Genomic DNA, 20,240 nt, shown 5'->3' with positions numbered 1-20,240 from the left:
AAGATTTACAGCTTTCCTTTTTGCCGGTGACAGTTCAGGAACTGTTTCACCACTTCTGTGGATTTCTACATATTCAGTTCATGTCTTCAGTAACATTAAGACCAAAGCAGCGATGTTGTGTTTATTAAATTCATAAATGATTTACACACAAGGAAGACTGTTCCAAAGCCCACAGAAGTCAACAGCATTTATGCTGACTCTGAGAAAAACCCTCTCGGGAAAGCAATGTATTTCATTACAGCTTTGACTGGCCCCAAATGCTCCGTTCACTCTTCCTGGAAGACCCTTGTAGGAAGACTCCTGTGAGCTCTTACCCTGCTTACCTTCCTACTGCCGACACCGGGGCTGGCCCTACCTGAAGTACGACGTCCCTTACAACACCCTCCTAACCCACAGATGTACTGTTGGCGAACTTCGGGCCCTGACCTTTTGGGTCCACGATTGTCTGGATAGAGGTGCCAGCACGTGTCCTGCTCAGAGGGTTTGAGCATGAGCGCCAAATCCAAAACGTTCGAGAAACATCAAAGGTAGGGTAAGAGAAATGTCCGGCAAAACCCGAATGTGCCACACATCCATCAGAGTTGGAGTAGCTCCTGAATCCTGACTGAACCAGGCAGAAGCCAGGCAGTTCTCACTCAGGACAAGAACTGATGCTTCAATCACCCAGTTTTCCTCTTTTGTCCTTTCACTTTAAATGAGTAATAGTACCACTTACTTGCTGGCCTTGTCGGTGTGCCATTTCCTTGGACCTTTGCTTTATTTTTTTTTTTCTTTCTAATTGCTGTTTGGGTTGGTTAGCTAGCACTCTGGAGCTGAGAGGAGTGGGTTATGCACAGTAGTGACTTGAAGATCATCAGTTGCATACACACTTAAATAAGTCATGCCATTACAGCTCCCATTTATCAAGTCCTAACAGGCATCTTTAATGCTAAACTATATAGCCAAGAAATCAAAATAGAGATCTCGATCGTTGCTTGTGATGATCTACCTGGTTAAATAAACCAGCCTTCAGAAGAAAAATTACACATTCCATGCAAAAGATCAGAAGCTGTGAGTGTCCAAAGGCCTATCAATACAATCTCAGCAACTGTAAATTAATGTTGACATGTCAAAAGTCTGTAAGTGATTATGTAAGTCCATATATACACATGTATGTTTACATTCACTATAATCTGGAACAAAAAAAAGCCTTTGGGATGAGTTTTAGCTTATTTCAGGATAAAGCAGAGGTTATCATGTATTTCAGCATCACTTCATGCACCACAAAGCTACAGGACAATGCATTTTTATTCTAATCATGAAAAAAAAGTTTTGCACTGATTTATGATAAAAGAGGAAAAGTTTGCCCCATCCCTGTCTCCAGCTGCAAATATTTTTTGGCTGCATAACACCCCTGATCCATTCTCCTCCAGAAACAGAAAGGTCACATCCAGGTTGACACTACCACCTGCTGCAGAAGCCAACCAGACATATCTTTATGAGCTCCAGCAGCAGAGGCATTCATACTTTTCACTCCCTAAGCCAGATTTTCAATGGTAACCCCTAAACACACCAGGCAGCACAGTTCACTGACTGATGCTCCTATTTTCTTTATGAACGCAGAAAATGTAGCAGAACTCATAGTTTTAATCAGTCAACAGCCCCTCTGCTTTTTAAGCAAAACACATCAACTCTGACCCAAGGCTGAGCACCTGCCTTTTCATTCCTCACCCTGGATTAGTTCCTTGAGGTTGAAGCAGGTGGGACAACCCAGTTAGACCTGTGCATGCTCTGCTCTTCCAAAAGTTATGGCCAAACTGTCTTTGGACAAATAGAGGCAAAACTGAAGCCTCTACGACCAGTGGTGTCTTGAAAATTTGGTCCTTTTTCCTTACCCTGTTAGGATCTCAAGTTGAGAGCCACATCATCACGTCGGTGACTGTAACACATTTTCCTACTGCAGGAAATACTAGTTAAAGGCTGCAATAGGGCAGGGCCGGCACTGCTCGGCTCCCAGCTCAGAGGTGGTGCCCACCGCTTGCTCCTCTGGCTCCGCATCATTGGGAACATCAAAGGAGCTGAAGCTGGTCAAAGCGAGGTCCCAGTCAGCACCCCGTCTTACACCAGCCCGTGGCAGATGAGGGAAAGAACAGATGCTCCAAGGAAGCCTGCAGCAGCACCCCCCTTGGTCTGCCCTACCAGTTGCTGGCAATCTAGCATTTGTTCTTGGCATTTAACAGCCCTCCATCTATTTTCTCTTTCCAGAATTTGCACTTACTGCCATTGCTGCCAGCACAAATAAACTCGACAGCACCAGGGGAAAGGCTGGGAGTCTTCCCACAGAATAACATTGTCTAGAGGTTGCCCCTACACCTGAGGCTGGAAAACGTCTGAAACGCAAGGATGGGAGGGGAGGGAGGAGGATGTCAGCACAGGGTGGGCAGGGTGGGAGGTGGACAAGAGAGACAACTGGAGAAGGGAAAATGGAAGAGTGGGGCAAGTATGATATTTATCCCAACTGAAGAAGCCCGAGGTGATGTTTCCTACAGAGGAAGAGGCAGTAGTTGAAGGAGTGGGTAGGGGCTTGCTGCCCTTTTATTGCTGTGTTAGACACTGGTTTTCCTAAAGTCATAGTTCCTGGAAACACAAGACTTTGCCATAACCTTAACTTTCATCACAAAGAAAGAAAGGAAAAGTCCAGCCCTTGTAGTTACAGGGTGAACTCGAAACCTCAGGAGGCAAAACCCACCCCAAAACGTACTCAGATTTTAAAAGTGTCATGGTTTCTGAAGCCAATTCAGAGTTTGCAGACTTGGAGCTAGCTACATCAACGGAGACTATATATACACGTTTGCTTGTCAACAACATCTTTATCTTTAAAAGCAGCACTTCACTTTGCTACTAAAGAGACTTGTTACCCAGTCACATCAGGCTATAACATTTGCCTCTTGCCAGCAAGTTTTTAATTTCTGGCTCTCAAGTTCTGACCAAAAGGGTAATTTTTCAATCATCAGAGAATGGGTTTGACACTTAGGATTTAGTGCCCCATAATTACATTTTTAAGGTCGGAGAGTTGAAGTGTACTAAAAAAAATAATAATAAAAAGAAAGCTGGGCTAGAAAAATAACAGCTGAGAAAGTTGCTGGAACAACATATAAAAAAAAGGCTTTTTATCTTTTAAACACTCAAATGATTTTGTCCAACTGCAGTAACGACAAACTTTTTTTCATCTCATTTTGAGCACACCTTTAAAACAAACCACAACAATGGATGAGGCTTCCTGCATCCACTTCCTGCTATGAACCATTCTAATTCTTTGAAATAAATATGTTTTGGGTTATTTTTGTAAGGGTAATGTTTAATATCTGTCCCCCAGCGTGTAAATGTGTAGAATACACCAAAGATTTAACATCTGCTACAAATAATTTTACAGAGGATCTCAAGTTCTCTATTTTAAGATTATTAGGATATTGTACAGGTGGCCAAATTATTAAAATATGGTTTAAATTCAACATTCATGCAATACAATAACATGTATTGGGTTTTAAAGTCTGGAAGCCACATGTCAACACTAGAAAACACAAAGCTGGCTTGCTGGAAGTTCAAACATTAAAGGCCACTTTCAAAACATTACAGACTTGCTACACAGCATCACAGCTGTGGCAGCAGGCTGCTCTGCAGAAACACTTAGCAACACCCCCTAGGTAGAGGTGATGTAAAAAGTTAGGGCAAGCTACTTTTCTTTCAGACAAGTGACCATTTCTGTGAGCATTACAGCATCTCTACCCCATACTGATTAAGTCACAACCTTTACCAACTGATCTTAATTTTAACACTAACTTGAAGTGCATGCTGCAAGTGTAATGCAGAGTAAAAACTGAAGTATACAAACAAGTGCTTTTGATCATGTTTCTTTGTTCATAAAGTACGAGGAAAGCTAAATGGGGGAAAGCTAAATAGATGTGGTATTAAAAAGCCCTACTTACCCTTACTGAGTAAGACTCGGTATTTATTCCTATTTTGAGCACGTTGCTTCTTAATGAATGAACAGGAACCTCTTGTCTGACACGCTGACATGGTGCAGAGCTCTGGGGATGCAGCTGGGAAGTTTGGGTCCTGGCTGGAAGGAAGTATATGATTCACACCAGCATGTGCAACAAGAAAACCCACTTCTGCAGCCTGTGGTTTTACTGGGCTGCTCTGAAGACCACAGAAAGTGGTTTTTAGCACAGGAACTTTTGCACCTTCTTTGGGGGACACACTAGCTACACTGCTGCAAGGGAGAAGGGTAGCCATACTCTATTCCCTCTGTCCCATGGTGTATTAGTGGATGCCGTTACCACAAGAAGCAACCCCACAGAACCACCTGAACTCTTTGGGTCTGAGATCTCAGCTAGCACATCTGCTGTTTTACTTCCTAAGAGCCAGCGTATGTCTTTGTGCTTCCAGGCGATCCTGCAAAGGCACAATCCACAATTGGGAAAGGGAATAGCACACATGTGAAGGGGAGCTGGCATGACACTCGGTGCAGGGGAAGCCTCATGCTGCGGGCCCACTTGCTGTGAGCCATCCTGTTCATAAATGTTTTATTTTCCAACACACATAATTTTGAGCACATTCAGGGTAACCACATCAAGTACGGGACTCTTACTGCTTTAAGTAGAATAACGTCAGACACAGCTGAGCCTGAATCAGAAGAGTCAAAAATCATCTCAGAACTGAGCCAATACAAAGTTTGATCTCCAGCATTGACTTGGGGAGGACAATTATTAAATTAATTGAAAAAGTTAGTGAAAAACTAAAATTTACGCTAGCCTTAGAAAGCAGCATTGCCACAAATGAGCACCACAGAACAAACCAGCCTGCAGTTTTGATTAAGAAAAGCAAATAATAGGATCATTGTCCAGTAGGACACAAAACAGCATTCAGTTAGAGCCAACAAAATCTTCACTGAAAATTATGCTAGACAAACCTGTACCATCCAGAATTATCTTTACTTGCCAGACAGGGTGTCAGCTGGGAACATGGGGATTCATACTTGGTTTTTACTCATAAGATCTCTGCAACAAGCCTTGTAGGAGACTAAGTTCACGTTCATAAAGACAGAAAATGTTCTCACCATAATACCTGCATGTAAGTCTATTTACAAAAACCCCACAGATTGAATTATTTTTTGTTAAAAAAAAAAACCTACTAAATTTCAGTCGTTGTTAAAAGTAAATATTCCTCACATACACTCTCATACAGCTCAGAGAAGTAGAACATAAAAAAGCAAAAAGTGTAAGGGCAGGTGCTGAATCGCCTTTTCTGTTGAATCCACTATTGCAGAGCATCTCCTCACACATGGCACTAAAAGGTTCTCTCAAACATGCTTGGTTCCCACCACTTGGGAAAAAAAACTCAACAACCTGACGGAGCTACGTTGGGCGCTTGTCATGAATGAGATTTTGTTACACAGCTTTGGTTTAGCAGCAATTTAGGATTTATTAATATTTTTGAGATAGGTCACAAGATTAGGTTGTAAAATTTTAACAGTACTTTATCATCAGCCAATTTAACAGAGTGATTCGATGGAATTTGTTACAATCAAATTTGTGACAGTTAAAGATTCAGAAATGGCAAGGATCACCCAAAACTTAGAGTGGGGTTGCACACAGATGGACGTTAAATCAAATCACACACACACACACAGAGACAGATAAAACAGTTCTGAACCACACAGACAGACAAAATAGTTCTGAACCAAACTGCAAATGCACACACACAGATAAAACAGTTCTGAACCAAATTTACACCCCCCCCCAGACAGAAGTTAACCTATGATTAAAATTTCCCTTTTGCGAGTTTCACGAATTACCCACTCCTATGTGCCAGCACTCACAAACAGATGGTCAGTGAACCTCGTGAAATCGGGCCTTTTAAGTCCTTGTGAAATCATCAACAGATGATTTTCAATCCTCGTGAAATCTACCCCGAGAGGCGTCCCAGCTCAGGAGGAGATACAGTGTTTTGTACTTGTTCACTGTACTTATTCTGCACAAAAAAATATCTTTTTCAATCCAATTTGGAAGCCAGTTAAGCAGAGCAGCACAAAGGCATTCTTTGTGACCTGCGAGAACGTTACTCATGCCAGCAGGGAATAGTGAACCCACCTTACACTCTACTTTTATTTCACAACAACTGTCTGAAACCCTAATTTTATAGGATAGTCAGTGCTAAGGTTTTCTCTACTGTGCTCTCCCCTTCCATACTGCCTGCCTCTGTTCTCATACAACCGTCCAGCTACAACCTTTCTACCCACAGGTTTGCTCTTTTTTAAGCAAGGCTGTACGTTCACCATTCATCTGTTCAGCAAACTGCTGCCTTTAGTGATCGTGACTCTATTATGTTCATTCCCCCTTTTGTTAATTCCCTATGAAGCAGCAGATTGGCTTTAAAGTCTACAGAGCTGATGGAAAAAAGGTGTCTTTTGTTTCCCTTCATGAAAAGGGATCCAAGCCCACATTGGACCTAACAGAAGAATTCAAATATCAATCCTGAACATAAGCAATATAGTGGGTTTAGCGCATGAAAGGATGCTGTAATCCTCTGATTAGAACACAGAGGAAGAACCCATGACCTCTTCAGTAAATGCTTATGTTAAGAAACTGCCCTTTGAAGGTACATCACCATCCTTACAAAACATTTTCTACTTTAAAGCAATTACCCAGGCAAAGACAACATCCCATACAAAGAACATTTAAACATTGGGTTATACAACTATTTGAAAGCGAAAAACTTGAGACTATAGCCTGCCATTCAACCTTTAACTTTCTTCCACATGCATACTGTTGGGGGTCTATGGTGTTCTTCCCTCACTGAAGACATCTCGGGATACCTTGCTATCAAAGCGAAACAAGTGCTTTGCATTTTTATCCCTGCGAGTTAATGGTTTCCCACAGTATCGTATGGAATTCTCAAGTACTTTTCCTCATAAACTATTCTAGGGTATCTATCAACAGCATCTCAGTGTTTCCTACAAAGTAAGATGTCTTACCTCAAAGCTCTGACCTCACTTGGTTAGATAGAGGAGCACGTTAATGTTGGTTGCTGTTATATGCAGCAGCTGTCAAAACTTTTAGTCTAAAATATTTAAAGGGAAAAAATGCAGATCTAATTGCACTGAAAAAAATCATTGATCTCTCCTACTTTCATTTCATTCTTAGCTCATTCAGATTTTTCAATGTTTTAGACAGGGAACATTTAAAAAAATCAGAAAGAACACCTGAGGTTGAACAAAATGCTTGCCTTTTTAAAAAAATCTTTTTCATTACCTGCAACATTTCAAACATTTTCAAGTTTCACTATAATAATTCCATTTCTACTTTCAGCATCCTGATCCAGCTTTGTTCTTACAACTCATCTTGTGAGCGCTCAACACATCAGCAAGTCAGGTTCCAGGTACCTCAGCTTGTTCACCCACAAAATATACAGATACCAGCTGCATGTCAAGTTGTCATTCACAGAGCTTGCCTAACATTACTAAAGAAACTCTTGCCTCAAGTTGAGGGAGAAACAAATTCCTCCTTTATGGACCATTATAGTACTCCCTCGGCTCAGTTATCACACTCTCCAACACAGAGGAGAAATGACACCAGCAACCTCATCCTGAGCTTCCTCCTCTCCACATGGTTGTAATTGTGCACTGCCCTTTAGCAGAGTAGCTTTATCCAGCAAAAAGTGCCTAACATTGTAATAAAGATGCAAATGTCTTCAGGCATCGAGTGGGGACTGAATTAAAGTTCACAGAGCAAACTTCCAGGATTCTCCTAAATTCTACCTACTTGACTTCCCAGATGTTTTAATAGTTTTTGGCATAGAAATTGTAAAATTACATCTCTTAAGCGAGGTTCTTCCTGAGGCTTTGGCAACAAAGCAGTTTGCAGGGTGGAGCCTAAGATATTTGCTGCCAGTATGAGAAGGCTGGAGTCTATTAAGACTTAAATTGTTTGCTAGAACCACGCAGTAAGATGAAGAGACCTTCACACAGGAACGGGGAAGAGCTGTGCACCATGCATTGGCATCAAGGAGGGATTGACAAAAGAATAAAGCTCTTTTCTACCTCATCTCTTGTTATGCAGTGGGAACACAGAGGTACGTGAACAAGGTTCAGGGAGCACGTTACTGGGTAGGAGGCAAGCAGTCACTGAAAGCAACCTTCAGGACATGAGCTCCAACATCCCCTGCTTTAGTGCCACAAAAGGCTTAGGCTCCAACAAGAACGTTTGGGCTCATGATTTTGTGCACAGTACTGGTGTTTCTGCTGATGGCACACAGGAAAGAGAAATTGTACAGCAAGGAGAACTGGTACATCATGTCAAATCCAAAAGGAACATAATGGGATAAAGAAGGGCTCAGGAAGCAGAGCAGGGCATGACATTTTCAAGCTGGATTTTCAAAAGACTGCAAGAATTTTATTACTGGAGAGTCATTACACTGTATGTGACCACAACAACCACAGGGAAAATGAAAGCAGAATAGCAGCAATATTGCTGTTTTGGGCATTCAGACGTGGAGGTTTTGTAACAAATTCAAATGAACCCCCAATTTCCTGGCTTGGACATTACTTTCTAAATATGTCCATACAATCCTGTACTCGTACACCTATGACCTGAACTGCACAGACACCAACATGTTACAAGCCAAAAGCTAAGGAGCCTCATTAAAGAGCACCATGATTCTAGGACTTAAGAATTAGGTCAGGCACATCACCTTTCAGTCAGAGCCTTTGAAGAAAGAGAGAAGACATCTGCCTACCAAATATATTCTGCAGCATGATAAAGCAGATTAGACTTGAGAAGAAGCTGTGTCCTTGGTTTGGAAGACAACATTCTTCAGCGGAAGACAGCCCAGTGTCATCTGAAAAAAAAAAAAAAAAAAAAGGGTAGCAAGTGGCTTAGATGATTAGAAAACTGGAAAAAGAAAACTCTTCCAGTCTAACAGTTTATCTGGTTTCATTACTTGCATTTAGCCCAATACCTTAAGGAAACAAGTCTTACACAATCACATTTCAGACATGCAGGCAAGAATGCACTTCTTCCCCCAAAGCTTTTGAAGCCATCTGCCACATTTGACAAAGGTTTTAAGTTTATATGCTCCTATAAGTATTACAAAAGCCAGCAGCTGTGAGAAACAAAGGAAACCTTTTTGCAGGCTCTTACTAGATACTGGAGAGCATAGGAAAAAAAAAACCAACCAAACAACAACTTCGCAATGTTCAAATATGAAAAAATCTTCAGCCAGTGCTCACACCTTAGGAGATCATTAGTTCCGATGCTTCCAGAACTGCTTGTTCTAAGTATATGAGCTAATTCATACATCAAATTATGGAAAAAGATAGAAGGAAATTTAAATTAAAATATCTTCTTTCACTGCCCTATAGTACTTACTGTGTACTGGAAAAGGTTGACTTTTCAAATTTATACGGCACAATCCAGCTGACACTGATGAAGGAGAGTCTTACTGACTATATGGCGTGCACATGCCCTGACCTATATAGTTTCACACCAGAGAGAAATACTACTGCACAAAGCTTGACCTGATCTGTAACTTGGATCACAAGAACATACCTGGATAGGCAGGGTAAAACCACTAGCTTGGTAGTATCCAACAGAAAAAGCACAATATCCTACGTAAACATTTCCAGCTATGGAGAGCTATCATACCCTTTGAAGCAAGAATAATTAGCCTTCACAGCACTCTGCCAATACACCAGTTTTCAGTCTTTCTAATTTCATCTTCCAAGTTGCTGGGGTGTTGTGTTTGCCACTTTTATTCAAGGTGTTTAAGAGTATTCTCCCACCTCAGCATAAACCCAGGTAGTAAAAATGTAATTATATTTCAATGGATAATTGTTCTGAAACATTGCAAACTGCATGGGTGATAAAACCAATACCAGAAGTATACTTACAGTTCCTGTAATATCTTGCATATTTATTATTAAAGATATTTCTCGTTATGTACTTTATTATGAATCAAACACATTCAGTATGCAAGTGAGAAAACGGTGCAGCCAACATGCAACTCTTTCAGAATAACAGAATTCTCAGGTCAGATCACGCATACAAACAGGTTTTAATTAAAATGCTGCACAGAAATGGAAAAAAAAAAACCCCAGAAGGAACCATGTCTTGCACTTCATACTTCAGAGTTTGTTCCAAAGTACAGTACCACTTAAAGCAACAGTTGCTTGCTTATCTGTAGTTGTATTAACAGAAATTTAAATCAATGTCTTAACTGATATGCAACTTGTTATCCACATCAAGAACCGCTGAAACTGCGATGCAGCGTGCAGTTAAAAATTTCCCAAACCAGAAGTTGTAGAGGGCCTGCTAAAGCCAGGAGTTACTTGCTTCAGTGGATGTTGACTAAGCCAACCACTTTCAAATGTGAAGGTATGACAGTTCTGTTAAAGTAATACACTGTTCAAAAAAGTCCACCGGGCATCCAGCGTAAGTCAAAGTTAAACTTAGTAGAGAACTTTGAAGCTGTTATCCTTTTGTTCCAAAAGGATAAGCTACATGCAATTTAAAGATCTCTGTGCAGTGACACCACCAGTGAATTACCTGGTAGCAAAAGAAATATTATCTTTAACACCATTATCTTAAACAAAATGTTAAAGTAAACAGAGGTTAAATACAAGTCAGAACTGCATGCCAATCCTAGTAATTATTTTAAATACACTGCTGAAATTGTTACCAACTTTCAGGGAATTTTTTGAGACACTTTAGAACTTGGAACTTTTACTTTCCTCTAAAAATCACATACTCTGCATATGAGATCTTGTACTATTCCTACTGTTGCCAGCAACTTGGAGTTTTAAAGTGGATAGATTAAATCAGTTTGGCCTGGCAAATCCAGCTGAAGCAGCTTGCAAGCCTATCACCCCGTTTCACCAGGAGAGGTTCCCATCACTATGAGAGCTCTGACAGCAAGCAATGTTCCTCCATCTCTACGGCTCCTGCTCAAGGTCTGAAGCTGAAACTGCCAACAAAGGCGAGCTCTCAGCAAGGCACTCCAAATGGAAGCTGCAGCATCTGAATGTGGGCACATGTCTCTTCCTGCCAGATCTGCAGGCAGCAGCATCCTAAACACCTGTGACCATCTACGCAGTGAATCCAAGTCACAGCCCTTCCATGCAATTCGAAACAGCTCCACATTCCTGCCTCTTACTAATTTGTAAAGCAAGTTTAAGATTATTTTCCACTAGTAAGTCTTTTAAAGGTATTTACCACATTTAGTTACTATATTTTGTATCAACACATATATAAAAAAATGTATGTGCATACATACATATCTATGTGTCATTCATACATACACACACAAAAAATTATATATATTTACGTATGCAAAAAGATGCAGGGCATATTTTCTTCATCACAGACAAGTCTTTAAACAGGACTGAACATTAAGAAAACTTTTGTGCCTCAAAATAAAAGTAAAAAATAGTGTTCTCATTAGATACAGACAGAATTCCTTAACTGCATTTCCTCTTTTACTTATAAAAGGTATACATTTAGGTAAGACAATCCCTTCAGGAGGAGAAAAAGAAGTTGCTTTTCATATTCAAGGTATCTTTCCTAAAATTGCTCCAGAAGAAAGTCTCCCAAGCCATGCAGAAGAAATGTATGTGTTTGTAGCGATGAAAAGTTAACAATAAGAAAAGTAACAATAATGAGTGCAGAAGTAAAAATCTACTGGAATTTATTCCACTTTTAAGGAAGCAAATAAAACTCCAAAATGTACACTGCAGAAGAAAGTGGAGTTCACAAAAGTGCAGTCTGTGTCATAAATGTCCTCTTTAGATATAGATATTACTGTGAGTTTCATTGGTTGTCAGCAACTTCTTCAAAATCTTTGTGCTTTCAGATGCATCCTACGAAAAGGAAGAGATGATGAGCAATAGCTACACTGCTGGTAATCAAACAAAACAAAAAAGCCTCATGGTCCTCTACTCCAATTTTTATTACTCTGAATACCAGTTTTATTAAAATGTTAACTCTGAGCAAAACTCAGGTCTTCTGAATGAAGATATCCACAGACCTGCTAAAGGCTCCAAAGGAATTTGCAGTTCAACCCTAGAACTGGATTTGCTAATTTGCATTCCTCCTCACTTGTATATGAGGAAGAGTCTGCGTATTTGCTGTTGTTTTCCTTCAGAGTTTAAACATTTATGTACTAGTCTGTTAGACTTATTTAACAGACCAGTATAAGCTGTAATGAAAACTAACTTGCAATTACCATATTTAAAGCTGAAATAAATACTTCAGTACACACAAACCTCTTCTGTCATTTAAATCTAAGTTCAATTGGCAAAACTGAGGAGAGTGTTTTGAACCAACTATACTTCAGTTAAAAACATTTCAGGAAGGAGCAAAACATTCACTTTAGTAGCTATAATGCCATGATTTCACAGCTGCTTGATTAGAGCAAACCTGTTAAGAATCATCTTTAGAAATTTAGTCTTTTAATTCCAGAAAGAAGTTATAGGTCAAAATAAATTTCTTAAGAAGCTTTCACGTATGGCACAAGACAGGTAGATACAGAGCTAGAACAGAGCCATCTTGCAGACAGATGTAAAAAAAAAATATATATATATATATTTAAAAGATTTTAACATGAGGCACATCCAAAGGAAACTGCAGCTTAAACAATCACAAGAAATCACTCCCCAATATACTAGTACCACTACAAGAGCCTGAAAAGTCAAAATGAAGTTTTGAGGGAAGCTGTAGATCCATTATTTCTAAGCAACTTACAAACAGATGTTACAGCAGGTACTATACCAGAAATCATTGCCCTTTGTCACTAAAGTCTGTATTTTTCTGCCTTTTCAGGCGGAATCCTCATAGGGGCACATCAACAGCAGAATGCAAGAGATGAAAGACAGACAAAAATAGACCAAACCTCCCATTAATTTATAAATATGAAATTTTACCTTGACTAAACTCTTCAGGATTTTAGTAGAAAGCAGAGGCTTGAACGCTTCAATTGTAACCGTGTCCAGTTTGATGACATCAGTGTAACACTGGTACAACACTGCAGGAATCTGCCATACCTGACAATAACTCAAAACTAAATACAAGTCAAAAGAAAACGTGTGTTACATTCAGCAGAGCAGGAATCTCAGTTATGTATATAAAACCACATTTCTTCTGGCCAGAACTTCAAAAGCATGAAAGTTTATAAATTAACTACTCAGGAGCCTGACTACTAGACCAGCCATCCCTCATTCCCCAGATACACAAGAAAATAAACTACCAAAAATTAGTAAAATGCAGTTGGTATTTCTTCCTGGCAAATACCTTAACTGGAAACTGCATACAATTGGTAAACAAAAATAATATGAGCTTCTGTAAAACAACAACAACCAAACAAACATTAGAACTCAAAACAAAGTGCGAACAAGATAAACTTTTTCTAGAAAAATCATCCACTTTCAGCTCCTGCCAGACAAGTTTTTCCTCATGATGCTACCACTAATTTGGTACTGTATAATGAAAAGCCTGGGGGTTTTATTACATCACATAATAAAACTTTTACATGAGGTCAATCAGCATTGTGAAACCTACTTTACCTGTAATATGCAGAAAGGACTTTATAAGCCTTAGTTTGGATGCTCAGATGAAAGTAACTCTTAATAAAACATACTTAGTTCATAAGTAAAATGCCCCAAAAAACCAATATACAGTATGCTTTGTGAGGCTATACTGAAAAATTTGCTAGTACTTATGTCCCACACATAAGGAATAAAAGGATTTGTGGGTAGTTTTGAAATTTGTCCCTATTTTAGAAGGCAACATGTAAGATGTCAAACTGTTAAGAATTCATTTTCAAAAAGCTAACTGGTTAGCCCGTTCACATAATTAAGTAAAAATTCTAATTGCAATGGGATGCTCTTCAAAGTGAATTTTGTGTTGCTGCCAGCAGCCTTGTAAATAATTGGAATTGCAAAATACCAGCAGCAGGAAGATCTCGCACAATGTTAGGTTGTTCCAGCAGTGGGCAGCAGACCTGCTCTTTGAATTCTTTTGTCTTCAAGGCTTTCAGAAATGGAGATGGAAGTGTTAAAGTGGATTCCTGAGTTTTATAATCAGCTACAGGACATGTTGAAAGTATGGTTACTTGCAACCCCTCCTTCTGCATACAGCCAAAAACCTGAAATAAAAATGTTAACACATAAGCAAAATTTATCTTCTCACAATACAGCATAAAACCACAAAGATTCATTTCAATTTCAGTGCAGATGAACTGCAAACGGCAGTTTAATTCAAGTTTGCAGGACTAACTAAAATTTGAATCGCAACCTTCAGGTAGAAATTTCACATGAATTGCTCTTAGGATGGAGACAAAAAAACCAGAAGAACAGCTAACATATTTACCAAGTCTATTGATTTTCTTGAGAGGCTTTAGGTTTTCAGCACTTTCTATTCACCTGCAAACATATTAAGACTTACTATTTTTACTAATGGTGATTGTAGAAAGAAAAAGGACTCCAAATAAAACTGGGCTGCTTATAACAGGAAGGCAGCTTGCTAAGCTGCAAGACATTTGCAATTTAAATCACGCTCCCCAGATGTTCTACAGTACTTTAAAAGAGTCTTCATTTTAAATACTCAGATTTTATTTCATTATATTCAATTTGAATTGAGAAAGAGAACCTTAATTTTCCCAGTCTTTCTCAAAGAAGAGTTTCAAAAACATTGTACAAAACATACTTTTGGATCCACTGCATGCCATCACAAAACACCAATGTGTTGCACAGTGTTCCACTGTTTTTAAAGAACCTATGTCAAAATAAGCGGAAGCATGACAAACCTGCACCTTCCCTTTACACTGTCCTCTTCAGATTTATGATCAATAAGGGAATAGGGAATTTGGTAAACATTACAGAAACACGCCTGTTTCTGTATATGGTACCAATCACGGAAGGGAAGCTGACTGTTCCCTCACATCAGTGTGTTACCACTGTAATATAAAACCAATACAACTTTTCTGAAGCACACATATTTTCAATTTACTTTTCTGGAAGGCTGGTATGCATTACTGCAAAACTTTAGTCTGTATGTTATCATTTTGTTAGTGATCACTTACTGAGGAAACATATACAGAAGTAAAAATCTGACTCATGGAGACTGTGGAGATGCTCAGTGAATCAGAATTTATGAAACACACAGAACAGGCCTGTAACTCACACTAAAAGCAAGAGACTACCTGCCCAACATTTCTGCTGTACATTTAAAATTACCAATAACCACGAAGTCTAAAAATACTCAAGAACATTGACCTGGTAAAACTGTACACTCCTACTGTTCATAAACACCCACATTTGAAATAACACATATGTGCAAACAGCTGGGAAAACACAAATTGGGAAGACAGCAAAACCACAATCATCTTTCTTTTGTAATCCCAGTTTAAATGAAGTGCAAGAATGCATGGAATACAGCAAACCCAAAATGTTTTAGGTCTTAGGGTTTTTAAACTTCAAATTGAACCATTACCCCCTACCAAAGCGAATTAAACTCTTCAACAAGCCAGGGAACCACAAAAGGCTCGTTTTCCACAAACTTGGGTCTGAAAACCCTGTATTGTTCAGCAAAGTTACCCCAGTTTTCCATCCTCTTTGCCTTCCCATAATCTCTCTGGCTCCCTCACACTGAGATGCTCATATAGTTCTCCCTCACAACCAAGTAATCCTTCTCATGTGCTGGCTGGGCCAGCTGGCAGGCTAGACTGAGCAGGTATCACTCAGCACAGCTGAGGACTTGTTCTCAGGGGACACACCGCTTTTTATCTCACTCTTTGTATCTCTAGCCACAGCCTTAGACAACTTCAGCGTAACATAACAGCTTTAGAATCTCTGCTTGTTCATGAGATCAGCAGAGATTTAAAGGAAGGTAGGTTAGCAGACAGACAGCAAGACAAAATAAGTCATACTTCCTTGAGGCCAAGCAGTGACCCAAATCCATAAAGACAATCAATAGCCAGAACATTCCCCCTCAGCTTTCTCTTATTAAAATCAACATGATGATATTTGGAGGGACCTGAATGACTGAGCAGCATTTATGTACCTGAATGATGCTGGGGTAAGGCACTTAGTGTACTAAGTCTATGAACAAATGGGACAGATACTGCTTTGGAGGCACCTTCCTTTAGAGTTCCTCCTTGTAAAAGGAACAGAACACACCCATTAGTAAAGATACCATCCATCACAAGTTTCCCAACAGGTTTGTCTGGTGATCTTTTGGCAACTGTACAAACACAGTTATGTTATTTTTTAAGGAAGGACTCTCCCAGAGCTGAAATAAGCCATAGAAAATTTAAGCCAAACAGCAAAAAGGTTTGGAAAGTAGTTAAGGGCAACAAAATTGTAACTGTCCAAAGGAAGCGTCGTGGTTTAACCCCAGCCAGCAACTAAGCACCACGCAGCCGCTCACTCACTGCCCCCAACTCAGTGAGATGGGGCAGAGAATTGGAAAAAAGTAAAACTCATGGGTTGAGATAAGAACAGTTTAATAGAACAGAAAGGAAAATAACAATAATAACAATAATAAAATGACAATAATAATAATAATGATAAAAGAATTGGAATACACAAGTGATAGCACAATGCAACTGCTCACCACTCGCCAACCAACACCCAGTTAGTTCTCAAGCAGTGATCTGTCCCCCCCAGACCAACTCCCCCCAGTTTATATAATGGGCATGAGGTCACATGGTATGGAATATGCTGCTGGCCAGTTTGGGTCAGCTGCCCTGGCTGTGTCCCCTCCCAGCTTCTTGTGCCCCTCCGGCCTTCTTGCTGGCTGGACATGAGAAGCTGAAAAATCCTTGACTTAGTCTAAACACTACTTAGCAACAACTGAAAATGCCAGCGTGTTATCAACATTCTTCTCATACTGAATGCAAAACACAGCACTATACCAGCTACTAGAAAATTAACTCTACCCCAGCCGAAGCCAGGACAAGAAGTAATTGCACAAAATTAGTAAGTTACAGCAGATACAGCTGGCAGCGTGTAGAAAGGAATTTCACAGAATCTGCAGATAGTAAATTTGTTCACCTGCTGAATATTTAAGAAAAGAAAGCCACACTGAAAACAGTTATTTACAACACTGTCATGTTTAGAATATCAGAGAGGAAGAGGCACTTACACTAAGTTGAAGATCCCCACCCCTAAGATTTCATTGCTCAATTTGTTGTCTTGCCAGTTTTACCTTTTCAAGCCACTGGAACTGTTGATCCTCAGCTACGTAGCAACTACACTGGCACAACAAAACCTTAAAAAGAAAAAAAAAATAAGTTGCATAAGCAAGTGGTTTAAAGAGCACAACAACAGTTCATAATCACACGTAAAGATGATGTGACTGCAGCCAACAACTTGTTCAGTTTTCCTGGGCTTCTTCAACTCTTATTTCAACAACAATTTTCCATTCACAACTGATGTGAAGCAATCAGGCTGTCATACATCTTTGTACTGAACTTCACACGCCAGAACTTCAAATAGTTTTAGTGAGCATAATGACCCTTCAGATTTCTGATGAGCTTAATCCAGAATACTGCAGCCTTAATACTTTGTTTGCCCCGAGCAGGGTAGGGGTTGGATGAAGGTTGCTCTCTTTTTCAGAAAGCTAAAATACAGAGGAATTCATGCATAAGTCACTTACTGTCGGATCTGATATTAATCGGTAAAACAAACAGAAAGAATCTGTCGGGAGGACAGTTGTTGTGTTGGATGTTCGACACCACTCATTCCACAGCTTCACAACTCCAACTACTTCCCAACATACAGAATCCAGAATAAAAGACGACAGGAAAGCTGCAAAAAACAATAAAACTGTTAACTTATGAAGAATAAAATCTCTGTTCTACAGATAAATATCAGAACTGAATTAGATTATTTCTTTGCAATCTCAAGTTTAAAAATAAGATATTGCATTTTTTTCGACATACGTTTATTGACCAAATCCAGCAGAGATCAGGAATGTGAGTAACCTCACCGTATCAAGACTTAAAAGAGCAGTTCTACACATAGAGATCCCTAACATCAAAAACACGTATTCTTAGGAATCACATCACTACGTTCAACTCTGATTCCTTTAGTATACACTAAGGAGGCAAATATTAAGTCTCCAATACTTCTTGACATACCAGATATAACAGCTTTCTCAAAAAAAAAAAAAAAAAAAAATCACTGAACCAGCAAGGCAGAACTATTACAGTGGCTCTAGGAAGCAGAGGCATGAGTATGCATGACTTAGTGGCAAAAAGAGATCCTTAATCAGCTGTTCCTAAATCAAATTCCTGTCAAAAGTTACTGTTAAACAGAAGACAGATCTAAAATATCTATAACTATTTTTCAAGGAAAAACCTAAACAAAGAAAAAACAAGCTAGCAAAGTTAACTTAGATATCATCTAAATGTCATCTAGATGCAACTTAAATGTAAGGAAGACTTAAAACTTCTTTATATCCACAGGGAAACAGCTATTAAAAAACTCAAGACTTTGGTAAGTGTGTGTGGGAAGGGGAGAAGGTGTCTCAAGACTCTAGGCCTAATGAGTAAGTAACCACCTCAAAAGAGGGAATTCTGAACAAGTGGGGAATCAGAATATGAAAAAGGGACTGACTGATCAAGAAAAAAGAGTAAAAAAAAAAAAAATCACCGTTCATTAGAAAGCAAAGAAGTTACAGCTTATTGACCCATAATTTTACATCTTTGACAGATCCCTATTTCAAAACACTAGACTGCACTGAGCAACGTACTAGTATTAGAAGGAAACTTTGCCAATTAACCAACAATCCAGGAGAGTCCACCAAACAAAAGTCAGATAAAGGAAAAGGGGGGGTTGTCCCAACTAAAATCCAACCCCAAAACAAAATTTGCTTCTGCCTTTCAATTGACCATGTATCAGTTTACCGTGATCTGACAGGAGGAATAAGCAGCTGTAACAGAAACTGTGTTTTACACGTACAGACTAACTAACTTTGGCTTTCTCCGGACGGCTCAGCTGCCTCCGGGTTAAAACTCCGCTCCCTAAATGAAGGGCTGGACACCCTTAAGACCATTCTTACAGCGGAGACCAACGTTGAAAGAGACTACAGAAAAGGGAGCGTCCTGGCACACTTACGGTTTCTTCCAAACCCCTGCTTTCTCAAGTTTAGCCAACCGCAAAAGAACAGCCGAGTTTTAGAGTCTGAGACGGTCTGTCCGTGCAGTCTGAACCACCCACCTGCAGCGTTATGTCCTATCGCTACTATAAATTTAGAGCACGCAAACGGCTCGTCGGCAGTGCTTTCCGTAGACGCGCCCGACTTCACGGTCCAGAGGACGTCGATCTCCCTGGCAAAAGAGGCGGAGGGAAGTGGGGCAGCGCTCCCCACACCCGGCCCGGCCCGGCCCCCCCGGAGGTCCGCGGCGGGGGACGCCGCACCGCGGCAGCGAGGAGGGCGGCCGCGGCGCCCCGCGGGGCCGCTACCTTTTCTTCTCCAGCTCCCTGCGGATCTCCCGGTCCTCGGGCGTCTCCTCGCGGGCCTCCTCCGCCCACTCCTCATCGTCCACGCCGGCGCGGGACGGCGCCACCACCACCTCCCCGAAGAAGGTCGCCATCGCCGCCGGCCCGCCGCCCACCGCGCCTGCGCGCCGCGACACTCTGCTTCGCCGCCACCACCGAGTTCCGCTCCGCCCGGCGGCGCTCTGGCCCCGCAGACCATAGAGCGGGCCTCCGTCCCGCGGCGCGGCCCCTCCCGCCCTGGGAGCAGGCCTCGGCCCTCCGGCGCAGCCGCCCGCGCCGGCCACCGGCGGCAGGAGGCTCCGCTCCGAGGGGGGCGGGCGGCGGCGGAGCCTCGGCCGGGGCGACCCCCGCGCCGGTACGGCGGCCGCGGACGGAGAGCCGGCTGCGGCGAGCGGCCGCGGGTAAAGGTGCCGGACGTGCGGAAGCGAGGGCGCGGTGACCTCACCGGTTGCTGTAGAGCTCGGCTTCGGGCCGCATCACGCAAGCCGTCAGCACTGGAGCATCCGCTGCCGTCCCGCGCGGCCGGTGTCCGCCTCTGCTCGGCGCCCGTGAGCATAGTCGCTGTCCCAGAGGGGGTCCGGCCTTAACACCCTCACCCCCCCTCCAAAAAAACAACCAACCCAAACCCTCAAAACCAAAAAAACAGGTTACAAATGCAGCACATGAAGCAGCTTTAAATAAAGACACAACTTTTACAGGTCTACTA

The 20,240-nt window shown here is 41.1% G+C and overlaps 1 protein-coding gene and 1 long non-coding RNA gene across 3 annotated transcripts; both read right to left on the bottom strand.

Annotated features, from left to right (window-relative positions):
* Window positions 1-755: 755 nt before the first annotated feature.
* On the bottom strand, window positions 756-9,274 carry LOC128144847 (uncharacterized). The gene is made up of 2 exons (XR_008236229.1): window positions 8,776-9,274; window positions 756-4,099 (listed from the first exon to the last, which is right to left on the bottom strand). It is a non-coding gene; the product is annotated as an uncharacterized LOC128144847 (long non-coding RNA).
* Window positions 9,275-10,073: 799 nt separating this feature from the next.
* Window positions 10,074-19,748, bottom strand: PSMG1 (proteasome assembly chaperone 1). Of its 2 annotated transcripts, XM_052794170.1 has the most exons (7): window positions 19,499-19,690; window positions 19,253-19,362; window positions 17,688-17,839; window positions 17,238-17,300; window positions 13,977-14,175; window positions 12,956-13,092; window positions 10,074-11,893 (listed from the first exon to the last, which is right to left on the bottom strand). In XM_052794170.1, exons 1-7 carry the CDS (start codon window positions 19,627-19,629, stop codon window positions 11,819-11,821), a joined length of 867 nt encoding a protein of 288 aa, XP_052650130.1. In that variant the 5' UTR covers window positions 19,630-19,690; the 3' UTR covers window positions 10,074-11,818. The 2 variants fall into 2 exon arrangements, with proteins under 2 accessions (XP_052650130.1, XP_052650132.1); XM_052794172.1 differs by lacking the exon at window positions 19,253-19,362 and having other exon boundaries at window positions 19,499-19,748.
* Window positions 19,749-20,240: the final 492 nt, after the last annotated feature.

Source organism: Harpia harpyja, chromosome 8, assembly GCF_026419915.1.
Source record: "Harpia harpyja isolate bHarHar1 chromosome 8, bHarHar1 primary haplotype, whole genome shotgun sequence".
NCBI classification, from domain to species: Eukaryota; Metazoa; Chordata; class Aves; order Accipitriformes; family Accipitridae; genus Harpia; species Harpia harpyja.
This window is presented reverse-complemented; position numbering and strand designations above follow the sequence as displayed.

What these genes read in the sequence shown, in the direction of transcription:
- PSMG1 (XM_052794170.1), bottom strand. Translation starts at nt 19,629, where the DNA reads ATGGCGACCTTCTTCGGGGAGGTGGTGGTGGCGCCGTCCCGCGCCGGC. An exon ending in AGGGAGCTGGAGAAGAAAAG is followed by an intron (nt 19,363 to 19,498) that starts GTAGCGGCCCCG and finishes CTCTTTTGCCAG; the next exon opens with GGAGATCGACGTCCTCTGGA. An exon ending in AGTTCCAGTGGCTTGAAAAG is followed by an intron (nt 14,176 to 17,237) that starts GTAAAACTGGCA and finishes TTTTTATTTCAG; the next exon opens with GTTTTTGGCTGTATGCAGAA.